Source organism: Dipodomys ordii, unplaced genomic scaffold (genome assembly GCF_000151885.1).
Source record: "Dipodomys ordii isolate 6190 unplaced genomic scaffold, Dord_2.0 Scaffold55, whole genome shotgun sequence".
NCBI classification, from domain to species: Eukaryota; Metazoa; Chordata; class Mammalia; order Rodentia; family Heteromyidae; genus Dipodomys; species Dipodomys ordii.
In genome coordinates this window covers 4,601,222-4,623,274 of record NW_012267271.1, presented here as the reverse complement: position 1 = coordinate 4,623,274, position 22,053 = coordinate 4,601,222, and the positions used below count along the sequence as shown (strand labels likewise).

Below are 22,053 nucleotides of genomic sequence, written 5' to 3'. Positions count from 1 at the left end.
CACACACACACACACACACACACACACACACACACACACACACAAACTCAGAGTGGGAGCTGAAGTGTGGTTCAGCAGTAGAATGTTTTCCTAGCAAGACCCTGAGTTCAAATTCCAGGAGCACCACCAAAACACACATTTACACAATTTAGAAAAAAAAACAACAAACAACTCAGGCCACATGTGGTGGTACATGTCTACAATCCAGCACTGAGAGGCTGAGGTAAGACTGAGTTCAAGCCAGACAGCATAGAAAGACCTTGGCACTTAGACAATGAACAATGAAACAGATGACCCAGATGTTTGTTGTTGTTTTTTTACATAGGAGCCAAAAACGTACACTGGAGAAAAGAGACAACCTTTTCAACAAATGGTCCTGGGAAAACTGACTGATTACATGCAGGAAACTGAAACTAGATCCCTACCTGTTACCCAGTATAATCAACTCTGACTGGATCAAAGATCTAAGCATAACATCTGAAACGGAAACTACTGCAGGAAAACATAAGCTTGTTTTCTAAATAGGACTCCAAGAAAATAAAAGCAAGATTGGACAAATAGGAATGCATCAGATTTAAAAGCTTCTGCATGGAAAAGATAGAACAAAACCACCAATGAGACTACTAATAGAAGAAAAATATTTAACGGAGAGATTAATATACAGAATATACCAAGAGCTCAAAAAAACAGTAAGGACTGGAATCATGACTCAAGTGGTAGAGTACCAGCCAGCCAGCCAGCTAGGTAAACAAGAAAACATGAGTTCAAACCCCAATACTGACAAAGAAGGAAAGAAAGAAGCCTGGAACTGGTGGCTCATGTTTGTAATCTTAGCTACTCAGAAGGCTGAGATCTGAGCATCGATCACATTCAAAGCCAGTCTGGGCATATCACAACATCTTATCTCCAATTAACCTGGAAAAAGCTGAAAGTACAATTGTGACTTAAGTTGTAGAGTAAAAGCCTTGAGCAAAAAAGCTAAGGGACAGTGCCCAGGCTATGAGTCCAAACTCTTGCCCTGCAATACACACACACACAAGAATTTATCCCATTATTTCATTGGATAAAAAGGTAGAGGAGAAGGACCAATAGAGAGGGTTTGATCAAGACATCTTGTATACATATATGGAAATGTCACAATGAAATCTTCCTTGTATAACAAATGAATGCTAATAAAAGTCAGTGGTAGTATTATTTTCTCCAACCATGAGCTCACAAAACAAATGCTACTCCATGGTTAGTGTCTAGAGGGGTAAGAGATCCACATGGAAGACAGAGAGAACCATCTAGGAGTGTGACCACCTCCCACACCTCCACATGTGACTCACTGGGCTGCAGTGTGTGGTGGGGAAGCCATGGAAACAGCTGCCATGATGGCTGAGGCACAAGGAGCCCCTTCTCTTCCTGCAGGAGTCCAGTGAGTCAGGACAGCTTCCTCCAGTGGAGAAGCCCAGGACTGGAAGTAGCAGGCAGACTCTCTCTCATGCCAACACCTCACTAATAATAGTACCCCACCCAGGGACCACCTTGAGGTGCCATGTGAGGGGCCTCCAGTGCTTAGCACTGACTGGCATATAACACAGCTGTATTATGGCTGTGGCCATAATACATTGAAACATAGGAAAATCAATCAGGCTGATAGCCTGAGTCCTAGTTTATCGGGGCAATTCCTTGACTACTTCTGGGCCTCAGATGACCTATCCACAGAGAGTTGGCAGCTCTGGAACACTCAAAGGCCCTGTCATCTTGGAGTGTTTTCTGGCCCTAAATCCTCAGAGCCGCCACACTTCCAATGGGACGTTTTACATTGCCTGCTTCCATTCCTTGTGGACAGAATTTTTTTTTTTTTTTGTCATGGGGCTTGAACTCTGGACCTGGGCTGTCCCCCCAGCTCTTCAGCTCAAGTCTAGTGCTCTACCACTTGAGCCACAGCGCCACTTCCAGCTTTTTCTGTTTATGTGGTGTTGAAGAATCGAACCCAGGGCCTCATGCATGCAAGGCAAGCACTCTACCACTGAGCCACTTTCTCAGCCCCAGGAAGGTGCTTATTTGTCATTTCAAAATGAACTATAGCCAAACAGCTTCCTTCTGTGAACACAGTGAGAAGGAAACAGCCCCGGCTGGGTGTGATTGTCATATCTGCAATTCCAACACTCAGGAAGCAGACAAGAGGATTTCAAGTTTAAGGTCATCTTGGGTTCTGTAGACAGACTGTCAAAAAATCAAAACCACATACACAATCCTCCTTAAAACCCACAAAAAAGTCTTCTTCCTCTCAGCCCTTTCTCTGGAGCTCTTTCATGCCTCATTTCAGAAAACCTCAAATTAACCCCAGAAGGCAGGCACTGACATTGCCTTGACTGAGGATGAAAGTGGGGCTGACAAGTGAAATGGATTTGCCCTCTGCCCTCAGCCCTCAGCTGGATGGGGATTTGAATCCCACAGGTCTGGAGTCAGACCCACAGAGAGGGCCATGCAGCTCAAGTTCAGGATGGAAGGGAATTTTTTCCCTCAGCGCTGAAAGGTCCAAGACAGTCAGAGCTGAGGACATCACTGGGTCAAGGAGGACAAGCAGACACTTGAGTTGATGGAAGCTTTTATTCAGATAGCAGACTTATCTTCTCTCTGGCCAGCTCTTCTCCAGCCTTTGGACCTGGGTGCAGCCCTTGCTCCCTTGAGGACAGGCCACCTGGCCCAAAGAAAAACCTGACTGCCAGGGAGGAGTCTCAGATAGAAGCTTAGGACATGAACATTCCAGTGTAAGTTTTGGTAGCCCATCCTTGTACACCTGTGGCTGTCTGTGGACAGCTCCCAGCTCCCCTGGGAGCCCCACTTCCCTGTCCATTCCCTCCAAGGCTGGCCCTCCAGGCCACACAGCAATGACTATGACAATCATGTTCAATGATGTCCAAAGGTCAGTGTTCAGAGAAAGTACAAAGGCAGTGGCAGAGGCCCTTGTACCCCAAGGGGGGCAGGGCACACAGAGGCAGGCTCAGCCCTCCTGGTACACAGCTCGGGCTAGGCCTGTGTCTGCACCTGCCGGGGCGGTGGTGTGATGCTCAGCTCCTCCCGTAGGGCCTGCAGGGGCTGCTCCCAGCGCCGCTCGTAGTATAGGTTGAGGACACAGGGGGACCTGCGTCCGTTCTGAATTGCCCATGGGATCAGCTCCGAGACCAGTACTTGCAGGCTCCTGTAGGGCAGTGGAGGGAAGAGAAGACACACTGTTCCAAGGACTTAGCCCACTCTATGCTCAGCACTTGGTTAACCCAGCTCAAAGTAAAGCTGAAGGGAAGCTCAGTGAGGTAAAAATCTCATGTTCCAACTATGTGTCTTGAGTACCACAAAGCTTGGATTTAAGTAGAGGGCTAACAGACTGAGAGTGTGACTCAAGTGGTAGAGTGCTTGGCTAGTAAGCAAAAGATCTTGAGTTCAAATCCCAGCACTGCCATAAACAAATGAACAAAATGTCTATCCAGGAGCTGGGAAGGTGGCTCGGTGGTAAAGTGCTTGCCTCGCATGCATGAGGCCCTGGGTTCGATTTCTCAGTGCCACATGAGCAGAAAAAGCTGGAAGTGGTGTTGTGGCTCAAGTGGTAGAGTGCTATCCTTGAGCTGAAGAGCTGAGGAACAGTCCCCAGGCTCAGAGTTCAAGCCCCATGACCGACCAAAAAAAAAAAAAAAAGTCTATCCAACTCCAAAAACCAGCACCACCGTGCCTTCTACCAACTCTGTCTTTCTGACCCTGCCATAATGGAGGTCTGCCCCAAGAGACCTTGAGGTCCAGGCTTAGATCATTGCATCAGGCCAGTTCCTGTTCTGTCTTTCTTCCACATCCTTTGCCTCCTAGAGAGCCACAGGGCAGCTCAAGACCTGTGTTCCCTTCCCATTTCCTATTCTCCTTTCCCCACACCTGAAAACTTACTGAGTACTGAGGCGGATCGGGCCGAAGAGGGCACCCAAGATGCACATGGGCAGGCCTGTCTGCACAGCCTCAAACCATTTCACCACGATCTCCCCTGGGGGTGAAGGATGGGATGGAGGTAAGCAGGTGCAAAGTGGGGGGCAGTGGTACTGCTGGTGGCTCCCAGAGAGGCATCCTCCCAACCCTGCCAGTGCTTGCTGTGGCCAGGCCTATACTGGCTCTGGAGGTGGAGAAGAGGGTCCAAGAACAAGCAGAGGAGAATAAGGACTGGAAGGGAAATGGGTTCACATGCAGGGGACCTCAAAAGCCAGGTGAAGGCTGGGTCCTGGTGGCTCACTCCTGTAATTCTAGCTACTTGGAAAACTGAGATCTGAGGACAGAAGTTCAAAGCCAGCCTGAAATCCATGAGATACTCATCTCCAATTAACCAGGAAGAAGCTGGAAGTGGAGCTCAAGTGGTAGAGCACCAGACTTGAGTAAAGAAAACCAAACAAGAGGGGCTGGGAGGGTAGCTCAGTGGTAGAGCGCTTGCCTTGCATGCCTGAGGCCCTGGGTTCGATTCCTCAGCACCACATAAACAAAAAGAAAAAAGCCGGAAGTGGTGCTGTGGCTCAAGTGGTAGAGCGCTAGCCTTGAGCTGAAGAGCTGAGGGACAGCACCCAGGCCCAGAGTTCAGGCCCCACAACTGGACCCAAAAAAAAAAAAATATTTAAAAAAAGAAAGAAAGAAAACCCAACAAGAATGTGAGGCCCTTTTAGTGGGCACCCGTGGCTCATGCCTGTAATCCTATCTTCTCAGGAGGCTGAGACCTGAGGATCATGGTTCAAAGCCAGCCCAGGCAAGGAAAGTCGTGAGACTCTTACCTCCAATAAACCACTAGAAAAACAGAGGTGGCGCTGTGGCTCAAGTGGTAGAGCGCTCACCTTGGGCTGAAGAGCTGAGGGACAGTGCCCAAGCCCAGAGTTCAAGTCCCACGACTAACCAAAAAAAAAAAAAAAAAAGAATGTGAGGTCCCTAGTTCAGGTTCTAGTACTCACACATGCGCACACACACATGTATGTACACAAATACTCTCCCAGTGGGGAGTGTCCAGGAGGGGGTCAGAGCAGGGCAACTGCTAGAGGCCCTGAAGCAGGAACACAGTGGTCTGGAGGCTGTGACATGGGTGTAGGAGCCACATGGGGGAGAGGGCATGGGGAAAGGGGATGGGTGGCAAAGGTAATACTTGGCATGTTTCCAAAAGCAGAAACTAAGGCAGACTCTGACCCAGCTTGATGGGTGAGTTGGTGAAGACTGGTGCATCTGCCCCACAGACACGCAGGGAGCCAGCCCGCCAGGGTGCCCTGCCCTCCCTTCTCCCTCATGCACTCACCTAAGATGTTGGTGGGCATGCCCAGAAGTGTGTGGAGCATGTCGTGTACCTCCCGGTACCGCTGGATCACGTACGCCAGCTCCTCATCATCCACGAAGCGGGTGGGTGCTCGGGTGTCTGGGGAGACCCTCTGACAAACAGGACATTCTGATAGTCCCCAGGGCTTAAAAGGCCCAACCACTCCCACCAACTCCTACCCATCCCCCAAACCGTGCTTAGTGACACTCATGGAGATGCATTGTATTAGCTGGGTGCCAGAGGCTAAGACCTGAGAATAGAGGTTTGAAGCCAGCCAAGAAGACTTACCTTCAAAAGCTGAAGCAGAGGTATAGTTCAAGTGGTGTAGAGTACCAGCCTTGAGCAAATAAAAACTCAGAGATAGCTCAGACCCAGAGTTTAAGCCCTAGTATCAGCACACACACACACACAAGCTGCATTGCACTCATAAACTAACCTATTGAATTGAAACCCCTCTGTACAACTACTTAAAAGATAAAAATTTAACACACACTGCTTCTGTGGACTGCTTCTGTCCACACCCCACCGCAGGCGAGGGTGGGGAATCTGAGAGGCTATACATGTCCTTGGGTCTACCCAACTTGAACAGTGTTTCTAGCCTGTTTGCCTCTAAAGTCTTTAGTTGGGAAGGGCAATAGGGAGTTGTATTAAATGGAAATTGGTAACCTTTTTGTGTGTGTGCGCATGCGCCAATCCTGGGGCTTGCATTCAAGGCCTGGGTACTGTACCTCCGCTTTTATACTCAAGGCTGGTACTCTACTATTTGATTCATAACTCCACTTCCAGCTTTTTTTTTTTTTTTTGGTCCGGTCGTGGGGTATGAACTCTGGGCCTGGGCGCTGTCCCTCAGCTCTTCAGCTCAAGGCTAGCACTCTACCACTTGAGCCACAGCGCCACTTCCGGCTTTTTTCTTTCTGTTTATGTGGTGCTGAAGAATCAAACTCAGGGCCTCAAGCATGCAAGGCAAGCGCTCTACCACTGAGCCACCTTCCCAGCCCCCACTTCCAGCTTCTTTCTGCTTATGTGGTGCTGAGGAATCGAACCCAGGGCCTTGAGCATGCAAGGCAAGCGCTCTACCACTGAGCCACCTTCCCAGCCCCCACTTCCAGCTTTTTGCTGGTTAGTTGGAGGTAAAAGTCTCTTGGATTTGTCTGTCCTAGCTGGCTTTGAGTTGTAGTTCTTAGATCTTAGCCTCCTGAGTAGCTAGGATTACGGATCTGAGCCAGTGGCACTGGGCTCTTTTGTTTTTATTAAAACGGCTAGTGTTAGGCTTTAAACTACTCGTGTCTTCTATTTTTTTTTTAATTGTGAAAATACCATACAGAGGGGTTACAATTACATGGGGAAGGTAATGAGTACATTTCTTATCAAGCATTGTTGCCTCCTCCTTTGTTTTCCCTTACGTGTCTTCTATTTCTATGTGTATGTTGCTATATGAGGGCTCTTCTGCTCACTGTAGTAACCTTGTGTCAAGTGCAGGGCTGGAAGAGCTCACACTTCCTCAAAGAGAGAGTAAAGGGCTTGCCTGGGCCACTTCTCTGGCCCCAGGTAAGGCCGTCCAGATGTTCCTTGCTTGCCCCATTTATTGTAACACCCACACACTTCAGGAACAGCTTCATCTACCTGCTCCCTAGACTAGGCCTTAGCCTGTCCAAAAGCTGCTGGCTCAGTGTCATCTTTGGCCTGAATTTGTGACCTTTTGGGCCCCAGGACCTAATTTTCTCTGCAGTTCTATTTTTTGTGTGAGGCTACTTTTACTGAGTGCCTATGTGCCAGTCCTATATGATGACCTTTACAAAGACTGTTGCATTTTGTACTTAAATACTCTAGGAAGTAGGTGTTACCATCATCCTTAGATATCAGTAAGAAAAAAAGGCTCAGGAAGATAAAGTAGCTTGCCCAAGACCATACAGCTAATAAATAAATTGACTAAGTCTAAATTTGAAAGAAAACAAGTACCTTGACATCCCTAATAAGTCAGCCATTTCAGTGCCTTGAAGCTAAATGTTAAGTCCCCTCACTTTGATGAGGATTTGTTAAAGGGCTGTAAAAACAGGGCAAGGCAAGGTTTTAATTCCAGTTCCTTTATTTCCAGGGCTGAGGACCGAACCCAGGGCCTTGCGTGCACGCCGGGCGGGCGCCCTTCCGCTGGGCTAAACCCCCAGCCCCCCTTTTTTTAAATTTAATTTTGGTCGTGGGGCTTGAACTCTGGGCCTAGGCACTGTCCCTGAACTCTTCAGCTCAAGGCAAACACTCAACCACCCAACCACAGTGCCATTTCCAGTTTTCTGGTGGTTAATTGAAGGTAAGAGTCTCATAGCTGGGAGCTGGTGGCTCACACTTGTAATCCTAGCTAATCAGGAGGCTGAGATCTGAAGACTGTAGTTCAAAGCCAGCTGAGGCAGGAGACTCTTATCTTCAATAAACCACTCGGAAAATGGGAAGTGGCACTGTGGCTCAGGTGGTAGAGTGCTAGCCTTGAGCTGAAGAGCTGAGGGACAGTGCCCAGGCCCAGAGTTCAAGCCACATGACTGACAAAAAAAAAAAAAAAAAAGAGTCTCATGGACATTCCTGCCTGGGCTGGCTTTGAACTGCAATCTTCAGATCTTAAGCCTTCTGAGCAGCTAGGATTACAGGCGTGAGCCACCAGCACCGGGCTTATCTCCAGCTCTCCTGAGCTCCAGAGTCCATTCCTGCCTTCTGGATTTCACAGAATGACCACACTTCACAGTGACATCAGCCTCAGGTCAGCAACCTGACCCCCAGCCTAGTTCTAAATGTGGGTTAGGATAAGGGCATCCCTTCCCATTCAGATTTCCTTGCCCTGGAAGTGTTACCTCTCCAAGCTATTACCATACAAGGGCAGTTGTGGAGCAAGGTGAGGAGGCTGGCCCTGGCTAGACCTTTGCCATTCCTCGCCTCCACAGAAAGGCTCTAGGGACTTCAGAAGCCGTCCCTCCCCGAATGGCACTTGGATAGGCTGCCCTGGCAGGTTTGATGAGTCTTCTTGCATCCTGGTGCAATCTGAAGAAGAAAGTGTAAATCAGAGCAGGGGATCGCTCTGCCAAGGCCAGTGTCAGGAGAGGGTGAGGGACAGATTCCTGTCTTCAGGACCATGGCTGTCACCACTTGGGAGGATTCTACTGGAAGCAGCATATCAAGGCCAGGGACACTGCTTCTAATATCCTACAAGTACTGGGCAGACCCATGACAGAGGGGGTGAGAACCTGGTTCTGTAACAGCCTTTGATTCTGCTCCTCCAGCAGTCTAGATTGCCAAGAAACTTGGCAGAGGTGCATCTGTGGGACTAGCATGAAATGGAGAGGGTAAAAAACATGGGCCAAGCCAGGCACCTGTGGCTCATGCCTGTAATCTTAGCTACTCAGGAGGTTGAGATCTAAGGATTGTGGTTCAAAATCAGCCTGGCAAGAAAGTCACCAATTAAGCACCAAAAAAGCTGGAAGTGGAGCTGTGGCTCAAGTGGTAGAGACCTAGCCTTGAGCTGGCTTTGAACCTTGATCCTCAGATCCCAGCCTCCTGAGTAGCTAGGATTACAGGTGTGAACCACCAGTGCCCGGCGAATAAAACTTTTTTTTTTTTTGTCAGTCATGGGACCTGAACTCTGGGCCTGGGCAATGTCCCTCAGCAATTCAGCTCAAGACGGGTGCTCTACTGCTTGAGCCACAGAGCCACGTCTGGCTTTTTCTGCTTATGAGGTGCTGAAGAATCGAACCCAGGGCCTCATGCATGCAAGGCAAGCAAACTCTACCACTTCCCAGCCCAAATAAAACATTCTTGACTGTGAGATAACGGATGAGCCTGGCAGTGGGCATGCAGAATAAGGTTAATCAACACCAGTGACTGAATTGGAAGGATCTTCCAAGCCCATCTGCCCATCCTCTAGAAAAAAATGAAACCTGGGCACCAGACAGAAGGCACTCTTGAAGCCGGGCGCTGGTGGCTCACGCCTGTAATCCCAGCTAGCTACTCAGGAGGCTGAGATCTGAGGATCGCGGTTCAAAGCCAGCCCGGGCAGGAGAGACCGTGAGACTCCTATCTCCAATAAACCACCAGAAAAACCAGAAGTGGCGCTGTAGCTCAAGTGGTAGAGTGCTCACCTTGAGCTGAAGAGCTGAGGGACAGCGCCCAGGCCCAGAGTTCAAGCCCCACAACCGACCAAAAGAAAAAAAGAAGGCCCTCTTGATCGTGGAAGCAGTTCAGGGCTTCCCCTGTCCCAGGGTATCATTCCCATGCCACGTGTCTGCCATTCTTGGTGACTGCCACAGCACAGAAGCAAAACTCACATTCATATCCAAGAACCGGAGATATTCACGGCCGAGGGAGCCTTCAGGCAGGCTCCGGAGCCTGCCCAGGTCGAGAGTAGACAGTGAGATCCGGGGACGCTCCCTGAAAGGCAGAAGGGAGAATATGGGTAGAGGAGGGTACCAGCAAAGTTCCAACTGAGGCAAGCTTAGGAGTAAGGAAGGGGCACAGACCAGCAAAGTGGCTAAACCTGAGGAGACTCACACAAACCAAGGATGGATGCAGGGTACTCATAAAGATATTGCAGGATGGAATACAGCTAGCACATTATGGGAGCTTAATGAAGACACAGAACCTTGAGGCCAGCATATTGCCTTATCATGGGCACACACATATGTGCTTCTGGAGTGCCCAGCCGGTGCAAGCATCCATAGTCAGGGTATTAAGAAAAGCTCCCTAGAGGAAGAGGACTAACAAAATGTGACACCTGTATAGTTCATGATCTCTAGAGAATGCCCCAAGCTTCTGGGAAGATCTGGGACCTACTGTAGGATCTGAGCACCCTCTGGATCCCTCCTCATCTGGTCCCTGAGAACCTTCAGGGTACGGCATCCTGTAGTTTCCCCTAGAACTGCAACCATGTCTGAAACGACAGAAATGGGCAAAGATTGGGAAGGTCATCTAAGTTATCTGACCAGGTCTGAGTCTTAGTTCTCCGAGACACAGTAAGGCAGGGACAATATTTAAATCTTACTTGTACAGACTCATGTTAATTGCTTAGCTAATCACTTGAAACACAGCAATGACTCAATACATTTATAGCTATTTTACTAATTTTTGCAGTATTGAGGTTTAGCTTTGTACTTGCTAGGCAGGTACTCTGTTACAGCCACATCTCTATTTCCAGCTTTATGGTGGTTATTTGTAGGTAAGAGTTTCACAGGCTGGGAATGTGGCTTAGGAGTAGAGTGCCTGACTAGAATGCATGAAGCCCTGGGTTTGATTCCTCAGTACCACATACACAGAAAAAGCCAGAAGTGGTACTGTGGCTCAAGTGGTAGAATGCAAGCCTTGAGCAAAAAGAAGCTCAGGGACAGTGCCCAGGCCCTGAGTTCAAGCCCCAGGATTGGTTAAAAAAAAAAAAAGGCTCACAAACTTTCCTGCTTTGGCTGGCTCTGTACTACCATCCTCAGATCTCAGTTGAAGAAGCTATGTTTACAGGCATGCATTACTAGTGTCTGATACTGTTTATTTTTGAGTTCGGGTCTTGCTTTTTGCTCGAGCCAGCCCAGACCATGATCCTAATTATCTTCCTGCCTGCAACTAGGATGACAGGTGCACTCCATCATGTCCAGCCTTTTCTGTTGTGACAGGGTCTTACAACCCTTCTCCCCTAACCTGGGCTGGCCAGAAACCAGGATCCATCCCATTTTAGCCTCCCACATAGCTAGGATGCCAGGTGTCTGCCACCATGCCTAGCAACTAGTTGAGATGAGAGATCTCCCAATTTTTTTTCCCAGGTCTAGCCTTGAATCATGATCCTCTGCATTTCTGCCTCCTGAGTAGGTAGAATTATAGGTATGAGCTTCTGGTGTTTGAACTATTTATAGCTATTATTCCTGGTGCTAAGGAATTCCTTAATCACTTCCAGATGTAACCTTGTTACAACAGAGGATCAGTACTTCATTGATTGGTATAGCCTTTTCTATCACAGTGCTGGTTTGCATTCAGGTACAGTTACTATTTGATGACCCTACACCAGTTTTTTTTTTTCCTTCTGGAGGTTGTGGGGCTTGAACAGGGCCTGGACTCTGTCCCTGAACCTCTTTGTGCTTAAGGGTAGCACTCTACCACTTAAGCCACAGTGGCACTCGTGGTTTTTGGGTGGTTAACTGAAGATAAGAGTCTCACGGACTTTCCTGCCCCAGCTGGCTTCGAACTGTCATGCTCAGATCTCAGCCTCCTGAGTAGCTAGGAAGATTTCAGGTGTGAGCCATTGGTGTCCGGCTCAAACTGCTTATTTTCTTTTTCCTTTCCTTTCATTCTTCCTTTCCTTTTTGGTGTGTGCCAGTATTGGGACATGAACTCAGGGTATGAGTGCTGTCCCTTTGCCTTTTTTCCCCCCTCAAGATTGGAACTCTACTACTAGAGCCATGGCTCTACTTCGTGGGTTTTTTTTTTTTTTTTTTTGTCGGTTATGGGGCTTGAACTCTGGGCCTGGGCGCTGTCCCCCAGCTCTCCACTTGAGCCACAGCACCACTTCTGGCTTTTCTGTTTATGTGGTGCTGAAGAATCAAACTCAGGGCCTCAAGCATGCAAGGCAAGCGCTCTACCACTGAGCCACCTTCCCAGCCGTTTTGTTTTGTTGGTAGTTAAGAAGAGATAAGAGTCTCACGGACTTTCCTAGCTAGGCTGGCTTCGAACTATGTCCCTCAGATGTCAGCCTCCTGAGTAGCTATGATTACAGGCCTGAGCCACCGACGCCCATCAACTTGCACTTAAAAAAAATTTTTTTGGGGGGGGGTCCGGTCGTGGGGTCTGAACTCTGGGCCTGGGCGCTGTCCCTCAGCTCTTCAGCTCAAGGCTAGCCCTCTACCACTTGAGCCACAGCGCCATTTCCGGCTTTTTTCTTTTTGCTTATGTGGTGTTGAGGAATCGAACCCAGGGCCTCATGCATGCAAGGAAAGAGCTCTACTACTGAGCCACCTTCCCAGCCCTCAACTTGCACTTTTAATAGAACATTCCTGGTGACTAGTGTTGCTAGGCTTGGGTGTCCCGACCTCTTGCCGCCCTGCTGGAAAGGCAGAACGTTGCTCTCACCGTGGCGGTAAGGGTCGTAGAGCGCCATTCCCGCCGAGCCCGCAGCCAGCAGCACCTTCTGCAACCGGGAGGTGGGGATGTGGTCTGGGTACAGCAGGCCGGCGCCATGGCTGACGGCCCGGAGGGGCGCAGCTAAAGAGCAGAAACAAGGCCGAGGTTAGCTGAGTTACTCGCAGATTCCTTCCGCCCCTGCCCGGGACCAGGCCAATACCTGTAGCTGGTCGGGGACGACTCCGGAGCCGTCCAAGAGGGCACAGCGCCCGGCGCAGCAGCGTCGCCATGGCAGCCGACGTCCGCTTGGCGGATGGGCGGGTCACGTCGCACGTCCCCAAGTCCTCTGCGGACGCAGGGCCAGAGGCGTCAACAGACGCCACCTTCAATTACGCTGCGGGGAAACGTCAGAGTAACGGCAGGAAATAGTCGTATGGCCCATGTGGCCTGTCTGCCACCTACTTAACGTATTAACATTCCCCATTCCTGTCAATGCTGAGTGGGTTTCCAAAGGGGACATAACCTCTCCAGCTTTGCGGTTCTTCGGGGGGCCCTGTTTTCTTCCCCCCCTCGCGTTTTCCACACGAGGACAATAAGATGCGAACCGCTTCCGGCTGCGGAACTTGGCGGCGCCTAGTGTAAGGACTAGATTTGCGGCGGGCCCGCAGGTCACTTCCGTCTGGAGTCCGCTTTCTGGCTCGGCGGAACTGAGGCTTGGGTTATGGGGTCCGCGAGCCTGGCGCGCCTCCACGGGCTTTTCGCGGTATATAAGCCCCCGGGACTAAAATGGCTGCACCTGAGAGATACTGTAGAAATGCAGCTTCTGAAGGGTGAGTGCTGGGAATCCTGGTTCTCTTGGAAGCCCACCTCTGCTTCTGATCCTTCCTGAAAATAAAGTCACGTGGCCTCTTCGCTGGGCAGAGAGCTTTTCCTCATGATCTGTTACTTCTGCTTTTTCTAATGGTCTACTTCTACCTTTCCTCAGTAGTCATATGGTTAATACAATCGAGTCAGGATTTGAACATAAGTACTGCTACTCTGGTTCCACACGTGTGCTTCCATCTTTCCACGCCATCACACTTCCCAGGTGATCCAATATTTTCATACCCGTGTGTGTTTAGGTCTCAATGCTGGGAAACCTCCTGCTCCTGAACAGCGTGTTCGCTTTTTGCTGGGCCCTGTGGAAGACGGTGAAGAGAAACAGCTGACTCTCAAAGCCACCAGCGTGCCCACCCTCACCAACCATAGGCTGGGTAAGGCCGATTCAAGCAGGAAAACCCCTGGCTAGAGTCAAGGTCCAGTGCTTCAGATTTTTGTCTCCAACTTTTTGGAGGACCATAATAAAATGGAATATTAGAATGAGGACTGGCAAACTTTCCCAAGAAAGGGCAGACTCTACATACTTTAGGCTTTGCTGGCTATGTGGGCTGCATCTGACTAGCTTTGCCATTGTGAAAAACACCTAAAGACAGTATGGAAGGGAATGAGCCTGTCTGTTTTCCAATAAAACATTTACGATTCTAGTGCAAAGCACATGTAGACAGCAGGGTGTGCATCTGTAGTCCCAACTACTAGAGATGCTGAGGCAGAAGGATATCTTGAGCTCAGGCTGGGCCAGTCTGGGTATCATAGTGAGACTGGTCTCTTAAAGTAAAATGAAACATAGATTTGAAGATTTGGCATGTTGACTGTAGTTGTTGACTGTTTCTATTATAGCATGTCAGATAGGAATTGAGATTTTCAGATCGTAATTGCTGGTTATTTCAGAGGATGGAGTTTCATGGACTTGCTTGCCAGCTATGATCCTTTTGTTTGGATCTCAGCCAGTCTCTTAAGTAACATAGGATATAGATGTGTGCAAAAGCCTATTTTTGTTTTGTTTTGCTTCTGAGATAGGGTTTTGCTTTTTCTCCATGCTAGTCCAGATTACAGTCCTATTTATGTGTTCCATCATAGCTGGGATGACAGGCATGTACTACCATCCTTAGTTTTTTTCTGTAGAGATGGTATATTAAGAACTGCCCTAGATGGGCTGGGAATGTGGCTTAGTGGTAAAGTACTTGCCTAGTATGCATGAAGCCCTGAGTTCAATTCCTCAGCACCACATACATAGAAAAAGCCAGAAGTGGCGCTGTGGTTCAACTGCTAGAGTGCTAGCCTTGAACAAAAGAATCTCAGGAATAGCACCCATGCCTAGAGTGCAAGCCCCAGGACTGGCCAAAAACAAAAAGAAGAACTGGCCTAGAACCATGAACCTCAGCCTTCCAGCCTATTGCTGGAATGACAAGCACATACCACCTCACCCAGCTACTGGTTAAGATGGGGGTCTCATGAACTTTTTGCCTGGCCTCTAACCAGGATCCTCTTGTGAATCTCCAGTACCTGGCTTTTGTTTCTTTGTTTTTGTTTTAGACAGGATTTTACTCTCATTTAATCTGGCCTTGAACTTCCAATCTTCTGCCTCTGCCTCCTTAGTGCTGGGATTACAAACATGTACCAATCCCCAAACTCAACTTATTTTCTTAGCAACTAATGTGTCTGAGCCGAGTAGGTAGAACTGTTAACAGACAGCCTTAGGGAGCTTCCAGTCCCCATTTTCTTATTAGGAGAATGGCCAGGAGCTGCACTAGCTGGAATTAGGCAAGGACCCCCACAATCTTGATCTCTAGTGTTAGACCCAGACCTCCTGAATCCCCTCATGAGGAGAATGGTGATAAGCAAAGTGACAGGCCTCTTGGATTGCCCTCCCTCTGGGCCCTAGATTTCAAGATGGGGAAGCCATAAAGTCTAGCCTGAGCCTAGATGGGGCTACAATGAATTCCAATCTAAGAATGAGGTCACCACACAGTCTAAAGCCATTTCAGGCTCAATTAGTTGAAGAAATGGACCTTGCTATTCATTTCCAGTATGTGGACCAGAATTCCTCAGACTGAAGATTGGCGTGGGACACCGGCTAGATACCCGGTCTTCTGGAGTGCTTGGTAGGTGATGTGGCCAGCCAGGGAGTACATTAATAAGGGTGTGGAGAGAAGGAGGAGGAGGATCAGGGAGCTACCAGAAGTCCAATCCACTTCTCCCCTGACAGTCACTTTTTTTTTTTTTAAATAAAGGGTGCACCTGTTAGGTGGTAGTTTTGTGTTTTTTTTTAAATTTTATTGTAGAGGTGGGGTTCAGAGGGGCTACAGTTACATCAGTCAGGTCATGAGTACATTTCTTTTCTTTGGGTCCGGTCGTGGGGCCTGAACTCTGGGCCTGGGCACTGTCCTTCAGCTCTTCAGCTCAAGGCTAGCGCTCTACCACTTGAGCCACAGCGCCACTTCAGCTCTTTTTCTTTTTTGCTTATGTGGTGCTGAGGAATTGAACCCAGGGCCTCAGGCATGCAAGGCAAGCGCCCTACCACTGAGCCAACTTCCCAGCCCCATGAGTACATTTCTTTTCCCTCATTTTCTCCTATTTCTCGCCCTACTCCCCTACCCCCCCAAGTTGTAAAGTTCACTGACCCTGATCTTCTGCTCAAGGCTGGCACTCTACCATTTGAGCCACAGCACCACTTCCGGCTTTCTCTGTGTATGTTGCACTGAGGAATCGAACTCAGGGCTTCATGCATGCTAGGCAAACACTCTACCACTGAGCCACCTTCCCAGCCCCCTGACAGCCACCTTTTACCACTGCCATTCTCCCCTGATTACTGCCCTACGTCTCTGATCAGTGGGGGAGATGACTAGCAGGAGAAAGGAATTCACAGGTTGTGAGATGTGTGTGTGGTTTGGGGCCCGGTGTGCACATTCAGTTACCACAACAATTTTTTCTTCTCTGGCAATAGTGGTGATAGAATCCAGAGCCTACCTCTTGACCCATTCCTCCACCGCCCCCCCCCCCCCGTTTTCTTTTCTTCATATAGGTCTTGGACCTTGAACTCAGGGCCTCATACTCTCCCTCAGCTTTTATTACTCCAGGCTGGAGCTTTACCAATTGAGTTACATCTTTACTTCTGACTTTTTGGAGGTTATTTGGAGTTAAGAATCTCCTGAACTTCACTGCTCAGCTTGGCTTTGATCTGCAGTCCTCAAATCTGAGCCTCCTGAGCAGCTGGGGTTACAGATGTGAGCCACCAGCATCTGACATTCTTTTATTTCTTTTTTTTTTCCCTCCTTCCTCCTTCCTTCCTTCTTTCTTTTAAATTTTGTTATTAAAGTAAATTCTTGAGAACTTTTGCCAAGACTAGCCTCAATTGCTTTACTAGGTAGATACTGTGTGACCTTATTTTTTTCTCTCCTGTCCTGGGGCTTTAACTCAGGGCCTAGGTGCTGTCCCAGAGCTTCTTTTTGCTCAAGGTTAGCTCTCTACTACTTGAGCACACTACATTGCCACTTCTGAATTTTTCTAAGTTTTTTATTGGATTTAAGAGTCTCAAGGACTTTGGGCTGGGAATGTGGCTCAGCAGTAGAGTGCTTGTCTAGCATCTATGAAGCCCTGGGTTCAATTCCTCAGTAAACACATAAACAGAAAAAGCTAGAAGTAGTGCTGTGGCTTAAGTGGTAGAGTGCTAGCCTTGAGCTGAAGAGCTCAGGGACAGCACTCAGGCCCAGAGTTCAAGCCCTGCTACCAGCAAAGAATAAAAAATAAAAATAAGAGTCTTAAGAACTTTCCTGCTTGGGCTGGTTTCCTCAGATCTCAACCTCCTGAGTAGATAGGATTACAGGCATGATCTGAACGAAGAAAATCGGGTCTCAAGAGTGTGGGTGTGCCAGGCGCCAGTGGCTCACGCTTGTAATCCTAGCTACTCAGGAGATCTGAGGATCATAGTTCAAAGCCAGCCCGGGCAGAAAAGTCCATGAGACTCTTATCTCCAATAAGCCACTGGAAAACTGGAAGTGGTGCTGTGGTTTAAGCAGTAGAACATTCGCCTTGAGCTGAAGAGCACAGGGACAGCGCTCAAGCCCAGAGTTCGAGCCCCACGACTGACCAAAAAAAAAAGAGCATGGGTGCCTTGACTTTTGAGGACCAGAGAGTGGCCTGGTTCTGTGAGGGACACATTATCACATCATGTGACAGCCAGGCATGTGACTGTCTTCTCTGGCAAGGATCTGGATATTGCCAGAGCTGTCCACACAAAGCCCTGAGTCATAAGCCATTTGTATCCCCAGGGTCAGGTGGTAGCCACATCCGTCGGCCTCAGCAGTCTTGATCTCCTTGTCTTGTTTTCTGGGGTACAGGCAGGCAGACATGATCTCATGTCCTCTCTCTGTTTCTGCTCTCCAGGAGTGAATGGAGGATTATTCTTTCCTTTAGCCAGAGGGACAAATAGGTCAGGAGAGGCAGGAAGTGGCCATACAATGGCTGTCACTTTGTTGGGTCCTCTCTTTGTATGGTTTCCTGTGCTTTGCCTCCTTCTATCTACATAACACTGGCAGGCATCAGACACTACTTTCTCCCACTTCTGCACATTGTTTCAAGCCCCCAAAAGATAAAAATTACCCTCACAGGGCTGGGAAGGTGGCTCAGTGGTAGAGTGCTTGCCTTGCATGCCTGAGGTCCTGGGTTCGATTCCTCAGCACCACATAAGCAAAAAGAAAAAAGCCGGAAGTGGTGCTGTGGCTCAAGTGGTAGAGCGCTAGCCTTGAGCTGAAGAGCTGAGGGACAGCGCCCAGGCCCAGAGTTCAGGCCCCACGACCGGACCCAAAAAAAAAAAAAAAAATTACCCTCACAGACATCCCAGGCTTATTTTTTCAGACAGAGTCTTGCTGTATAGCTCAGGCTGGCCTCAAACTTGTTATCCTTTTGCCACACTTGCTGCTGAGTAGCTGACATGTGCCACTATGCCCAGCTGTCTCCTATTTTTGAGTGTATCTGAATCCTCTAAGAAGCTTAAGGACCCTAGCTTCCTTCTTTACAGGAGTCATTCAGAACATGTAGTGGAAGCCTAGAAATCTGCATTTTGTCATGTTCCCAGAGTTGCCCACTGCTCCCTGCAGAAATTCATGTCCTTTTGCTAGCTGCGACAGCATCCAAGGAGGGAGTATTCAGATGGTGCGGTAGGGGCGCCCTAGGGGAATGGAAAGAGAATGCCAGGTGTATGATGGCTGGCGGCTGCCTTTCAGTGCTCGGCGTGGGACATGGACGCAGACTTCTCATGGACATGTATGATGCTCACCTCACCAAGGTATGGGGCTCCAGGGATGGCCCGCCTAATGTGGGATATTTCCCTGGAGTTCACTAGCAGAATTTTTTTTTTTTTTTTGTCAGTCATGGGGCTTGCACTCTGGGTCTGGGCTCTGGCCTTAAGCTCTTTTGCTCAAGGTGAGTGCTCTACCATTTGAGCCACGGTGCCACTTCTGGTTGTTCTGGTGGTTAATTGGAGATAAAAGTCACAGATATTCTTGTCCAGTCTGGCTTTGAACCACAATCCTGAGATCTCAGCCTCCTGAGTAGCTAGGATGACAGATGTGAGCCACTGGTGCCCAGCCACTAGTGGAATTTCTTTTCTTTTCTTTTTTTTTTTTTTTTGTCGGTCGTGGGGCTTGAACTCTGGGCTTCAGCGCTGGCCCAGCACTCTTCAGCTCAAGGCAAGCACTCTACCACTTGAGCCACAGCGCCACTTCTGGTTTTCTAGTGGTTTATTGGAGATGAGTCTCATGGACTGGCTTTGAACTGCAATCCTCAAATATCAGCCTCCTGAGTATCTAGGATTACAGGCGTGAGTCACCGGCGCCTGGCTTCTTCACTAGCAGAATTTCTATGCTGGGGAATCTGTAAGATGTCCAGATCATCAGAGAGTTCCCCCCGCCCCCCAAAGAAATTTGTCACTCATGGGGCTTGAACTCAGGGCCTGGGCACTTTCTCTGAGCTCTTTGGCACAAGGCTAGTGCTCTACCATTTTGAGCCATGGCAACACTTCCGATTTTCTGGTGGTTAATTGGAGATAAGAGTCTCATGGACTTAACTCCTGGCTGGGTTTAAACCATGATCCTTAAGAGTTCAGCCTCCTGAGTAGCCTGTATAGGTAGCCTGTATAGGTGTGAGCTACTACCATCCAGTTCTTTGTCTTTGTTTAGTTGGTTCTGGGCTTGAACTCTAGGCCTGGGTGCTGTCAGCTCAAGGTGAACACTATCATTTGAGCCACAGTGTCAGTTTTCTGGTGGTTAACTGGGGATAAATGTCTCACGGACTTCCCTGCCTGGGCTGGCTTTGAACCGTGATCTTCAGATCTCAGTCCTGAGTAGCTAGGATTACAGGTATGGGCCATCAGCACCCGGCTTCTTGTTTTGTTGTTGTTGTTTTATTTTATTTTTATTGTGAAAATGCCGTACAGAGGGGCAAGGTAATGAGTACATTTCTTATCAAGCATTGTTGCCTCCTCCTTTATTTCCCCTTCCCATCTCCACCCCCTCCCCCCTCCCCCCGTTGTTTTTTTTTTTAAACAAGCTCATTTTTGTTTTTTATTAGCATACATTATCTCTAGAAGGGGGGATTTAGTGTGACATTTCCAGGCATGTGTTCAATGTATTCTAATCAATTCCCCCCTTTCACTTTCCCTTACCCTTCTCCACCGTTCCTGATACAATTCCAGATCTTAGTCTTTTTTTTTTTTTATTTTTTTGGTCCAGTCGTGGGGCCTTGAACTCTGGGCCTGGGTGCTGTCCTTCAGCTCTTCAGCTCAAGGCTAGCGCTCTACCACTTGGGCCACAGCGCCACTTTTGGCTTTTTCCTTTTTTGCTTATGTGGTGCTGAGGAATCAAACCCAGGGCCTCAGGCATGCAAGGCAAGTGCTCTACCACTGAGCCACCTTCCCAGCCCCAGATCTTAGTCTTCTAATCAGCTAGGATTATAGGTATGAGGCACCAACTTCTGGCTTACCTTTTTTTTTTTTAAATAGTCATGTGCTAGGTAGATTGTAATAATACGACCAGGAAGCATGTAATCCTGAGTGGAAACCAGAGGCCTCAACCTCATCTAGAGCTTAGAGTTGGGACAGTGACTGGATCTTCCTCTCCTTGTCCTTTCAGGATTACACCGTTCGAGGCCTTCTGGGCAAAGCCACAGATGATTTCTGTGAGGATGGGCGTCTGGTGGAGAAGACAACGTATGGTGAGAGCTGGGGGCAAGTGAGAGGGATGGCTGCCTCTGCCTTCCTCTGTGTCTGCTTCTCCTTGACGCCTCATCTTTCCCAGGCCACGCTGCACTGGTGCAGTTTTTAACACTCCACCCCACATGGAATCCCCATTTCCAAGGTGGAGGCTGACTTGGGGGACAGTAGCTTGCCAGGTTTGCTGTGGCCCAGCTTTGGGGTACCTGTACACTGACAATTCCCTCCTGCCACCTCTTCTAGACCATGTGACTAGAGAGAAGCTGGACCGGATCCTGGCTGTGATCCAAGGCTCCCATCAGAAGGCCCTGGTGATGTGAGTGGGGGGTCCTAGGGAAGGTGCTGGGGCTGCTGGAAGTGCCGAGGAGCTGCATGGGCTCTGTCCACGGGGGTGAGATTACAAGGATCATGTCTTTAGACTCCCAGACAGGTGCATGTGTCCATTCCTCCAGGACATGGCAGAAGTGTTGGTGTGAACCTTGTCTTGGGCTGGCTACTGGAGAGCCAGGAAAGCAGAAAGCCCACTCCCCTCCTAGGAATCTTGTGATCTGACAGAGATCTTAGGGACCCAGGGTAGTGAAATTGGAGGTGGGGAGCAGGCTGTACCCTATAGTGTCACTATACCCAGTGAGCAGCTGCAAAAGAACAGAACAGGGGGAGAAGCGGCTGGGAAGTCACCCGGGACTCTCAGGCGCGTTAGGACACACGGCAGGGCCTTACGTTGAAGTCACTTGGGTTGGGCTGAGATTAAGATGCCCGCTGGGTGTCTTAAGCTGAGGCACTGGAGTACAGAGGACAGCTAGGGGCACAGGAGCCACCAACTGGGTGACAGGGAGGCCAAGGAGGGTGGGCAGGGGCTGCCTTTAGCAGCTGAAGACCAAGAAAGTAGGATTCTCTGAATGTAGCTGGAGGAGCAGGGGATGGCAGGGAGTTCAGTGACTGAAGGTAGGCGTTGTGCACCGTGGGTTGGGGACTCCACACTGTCTGCCCATCTTGCCCCTCCTGTTCTCCAGGTACTCCAATTTAGACCTGCAGTCTCAGGAAGCCTATGAGATGGCTGTGAGAGGCATGATTCGGCCCATGAGCAAGTCTCCGATGCTCATTACTGGCATCCGGTGCCTGAACTTTTCACCTCCAGAGTTCCTCTTAGGTAAGGTGGAGAGCCACTGTGGAGTGCTCTGTCGGAGCGCACTGTCCTCTGACCCAGCTGAGGACAGCACATACAGCACATACCAACCCTTATGTCTGCTGGCCAAGGCTTTAGATGTCAAGTTCCTCCTGACCAAGGCTTGGCCAGATTCAGAGCTCAGAACAAATGTTCTCATGTCAAGTCAATCACTTTTTTTTTGCCAGTCCAGGGGCTTGAACCCAAGGCCTGGGCACTGCCCCTGAGCCTCTCTGTGCTCAAGGCTAGCATTCTACCACTTGAGTCACAGTGGTAGGTGGTGCTGAGGAATCGAACCCAGGGCTTCATGCATGCTAGGCAAGCATTCTTATCACTAAGCCACATTCCCAGCTCCTAAGTCACTCTTCTTTTTTTTTTTTTTGGTCCGGTCGTGGGGCCTGAACTCTGGGCCTGGGC

General features: G+C 49.1%; 2 protein-coding genes across 2 annotated transcripts in view; one reads left to right on the top strand and one right to left on the bottom strand.

Moving 5' to 3' along the window:
• Nucleotides 1–2,579: 2,579 nt before the first annotated feature.
• Nucleotides 2,580–12,914, bottom strand: Coq4 (coenzyme Q4). The gene is made up of 7 exons (XM_013021535.1): nt 12,606–12,914; nt 12,395–12,526; nt 10,121–10,217; nt 9,616–9,718; nt 5,294–5,423; nt 3,922–4,015; nt 2,580–3,190 (listed from the first exon to the last, which is right to left on the bottom strand). The coding sequence occupies exons 1-7, from the start codon at nt 12,673–12,675 to the stop codon at nt 3,019–3,021; spliced, it is 798 nt and encodes a 265-aa protein (XP_012876989.1). The 5' UTR covers nt 12,676–12,914; the 3' UTR covers nt 2,580–3,018.
• Nucleotides 12,915–13,077: 163 nt separating this feature from the next.
• Trub2 (TruB pseudouridine (psi) synthase family member 2) overlaps nt 13,078–22,053 on the top strand; it is an 11,549-nt gene continuing 2,573 nt past the window's right edge. Inside the window, exons 1-7 of the mRNA XM_013021333.1 lie at nt 13,078–13,215; nt 13,507–13,638; nt 15,292–15,366; nt 18,487–18,548; nt 20,392–20,473; nt 20,715–20,787; nt 21,485–21,621. Coding sequence (XP_012876787.1) covers nt 13,107–13,215; nt 13,507–13,638; nt 15,292–15,366; nt 18,487–18,548; nt 20,392–20,473; nt 20,715–20,787; nt 21,485–21,621 — 670 coding nt within the window. The 5' untranslated portion in view covers nt 13,078–13,106. The remainder of the gene's footprint in view (nt 13,216–13,506; nt 13,639–15,291; nt 15,367–18,486; nt 18,549–20,391; nt 20,474–20,714; nt 20,788–21,484; nt 21,622–22,053) is intronic.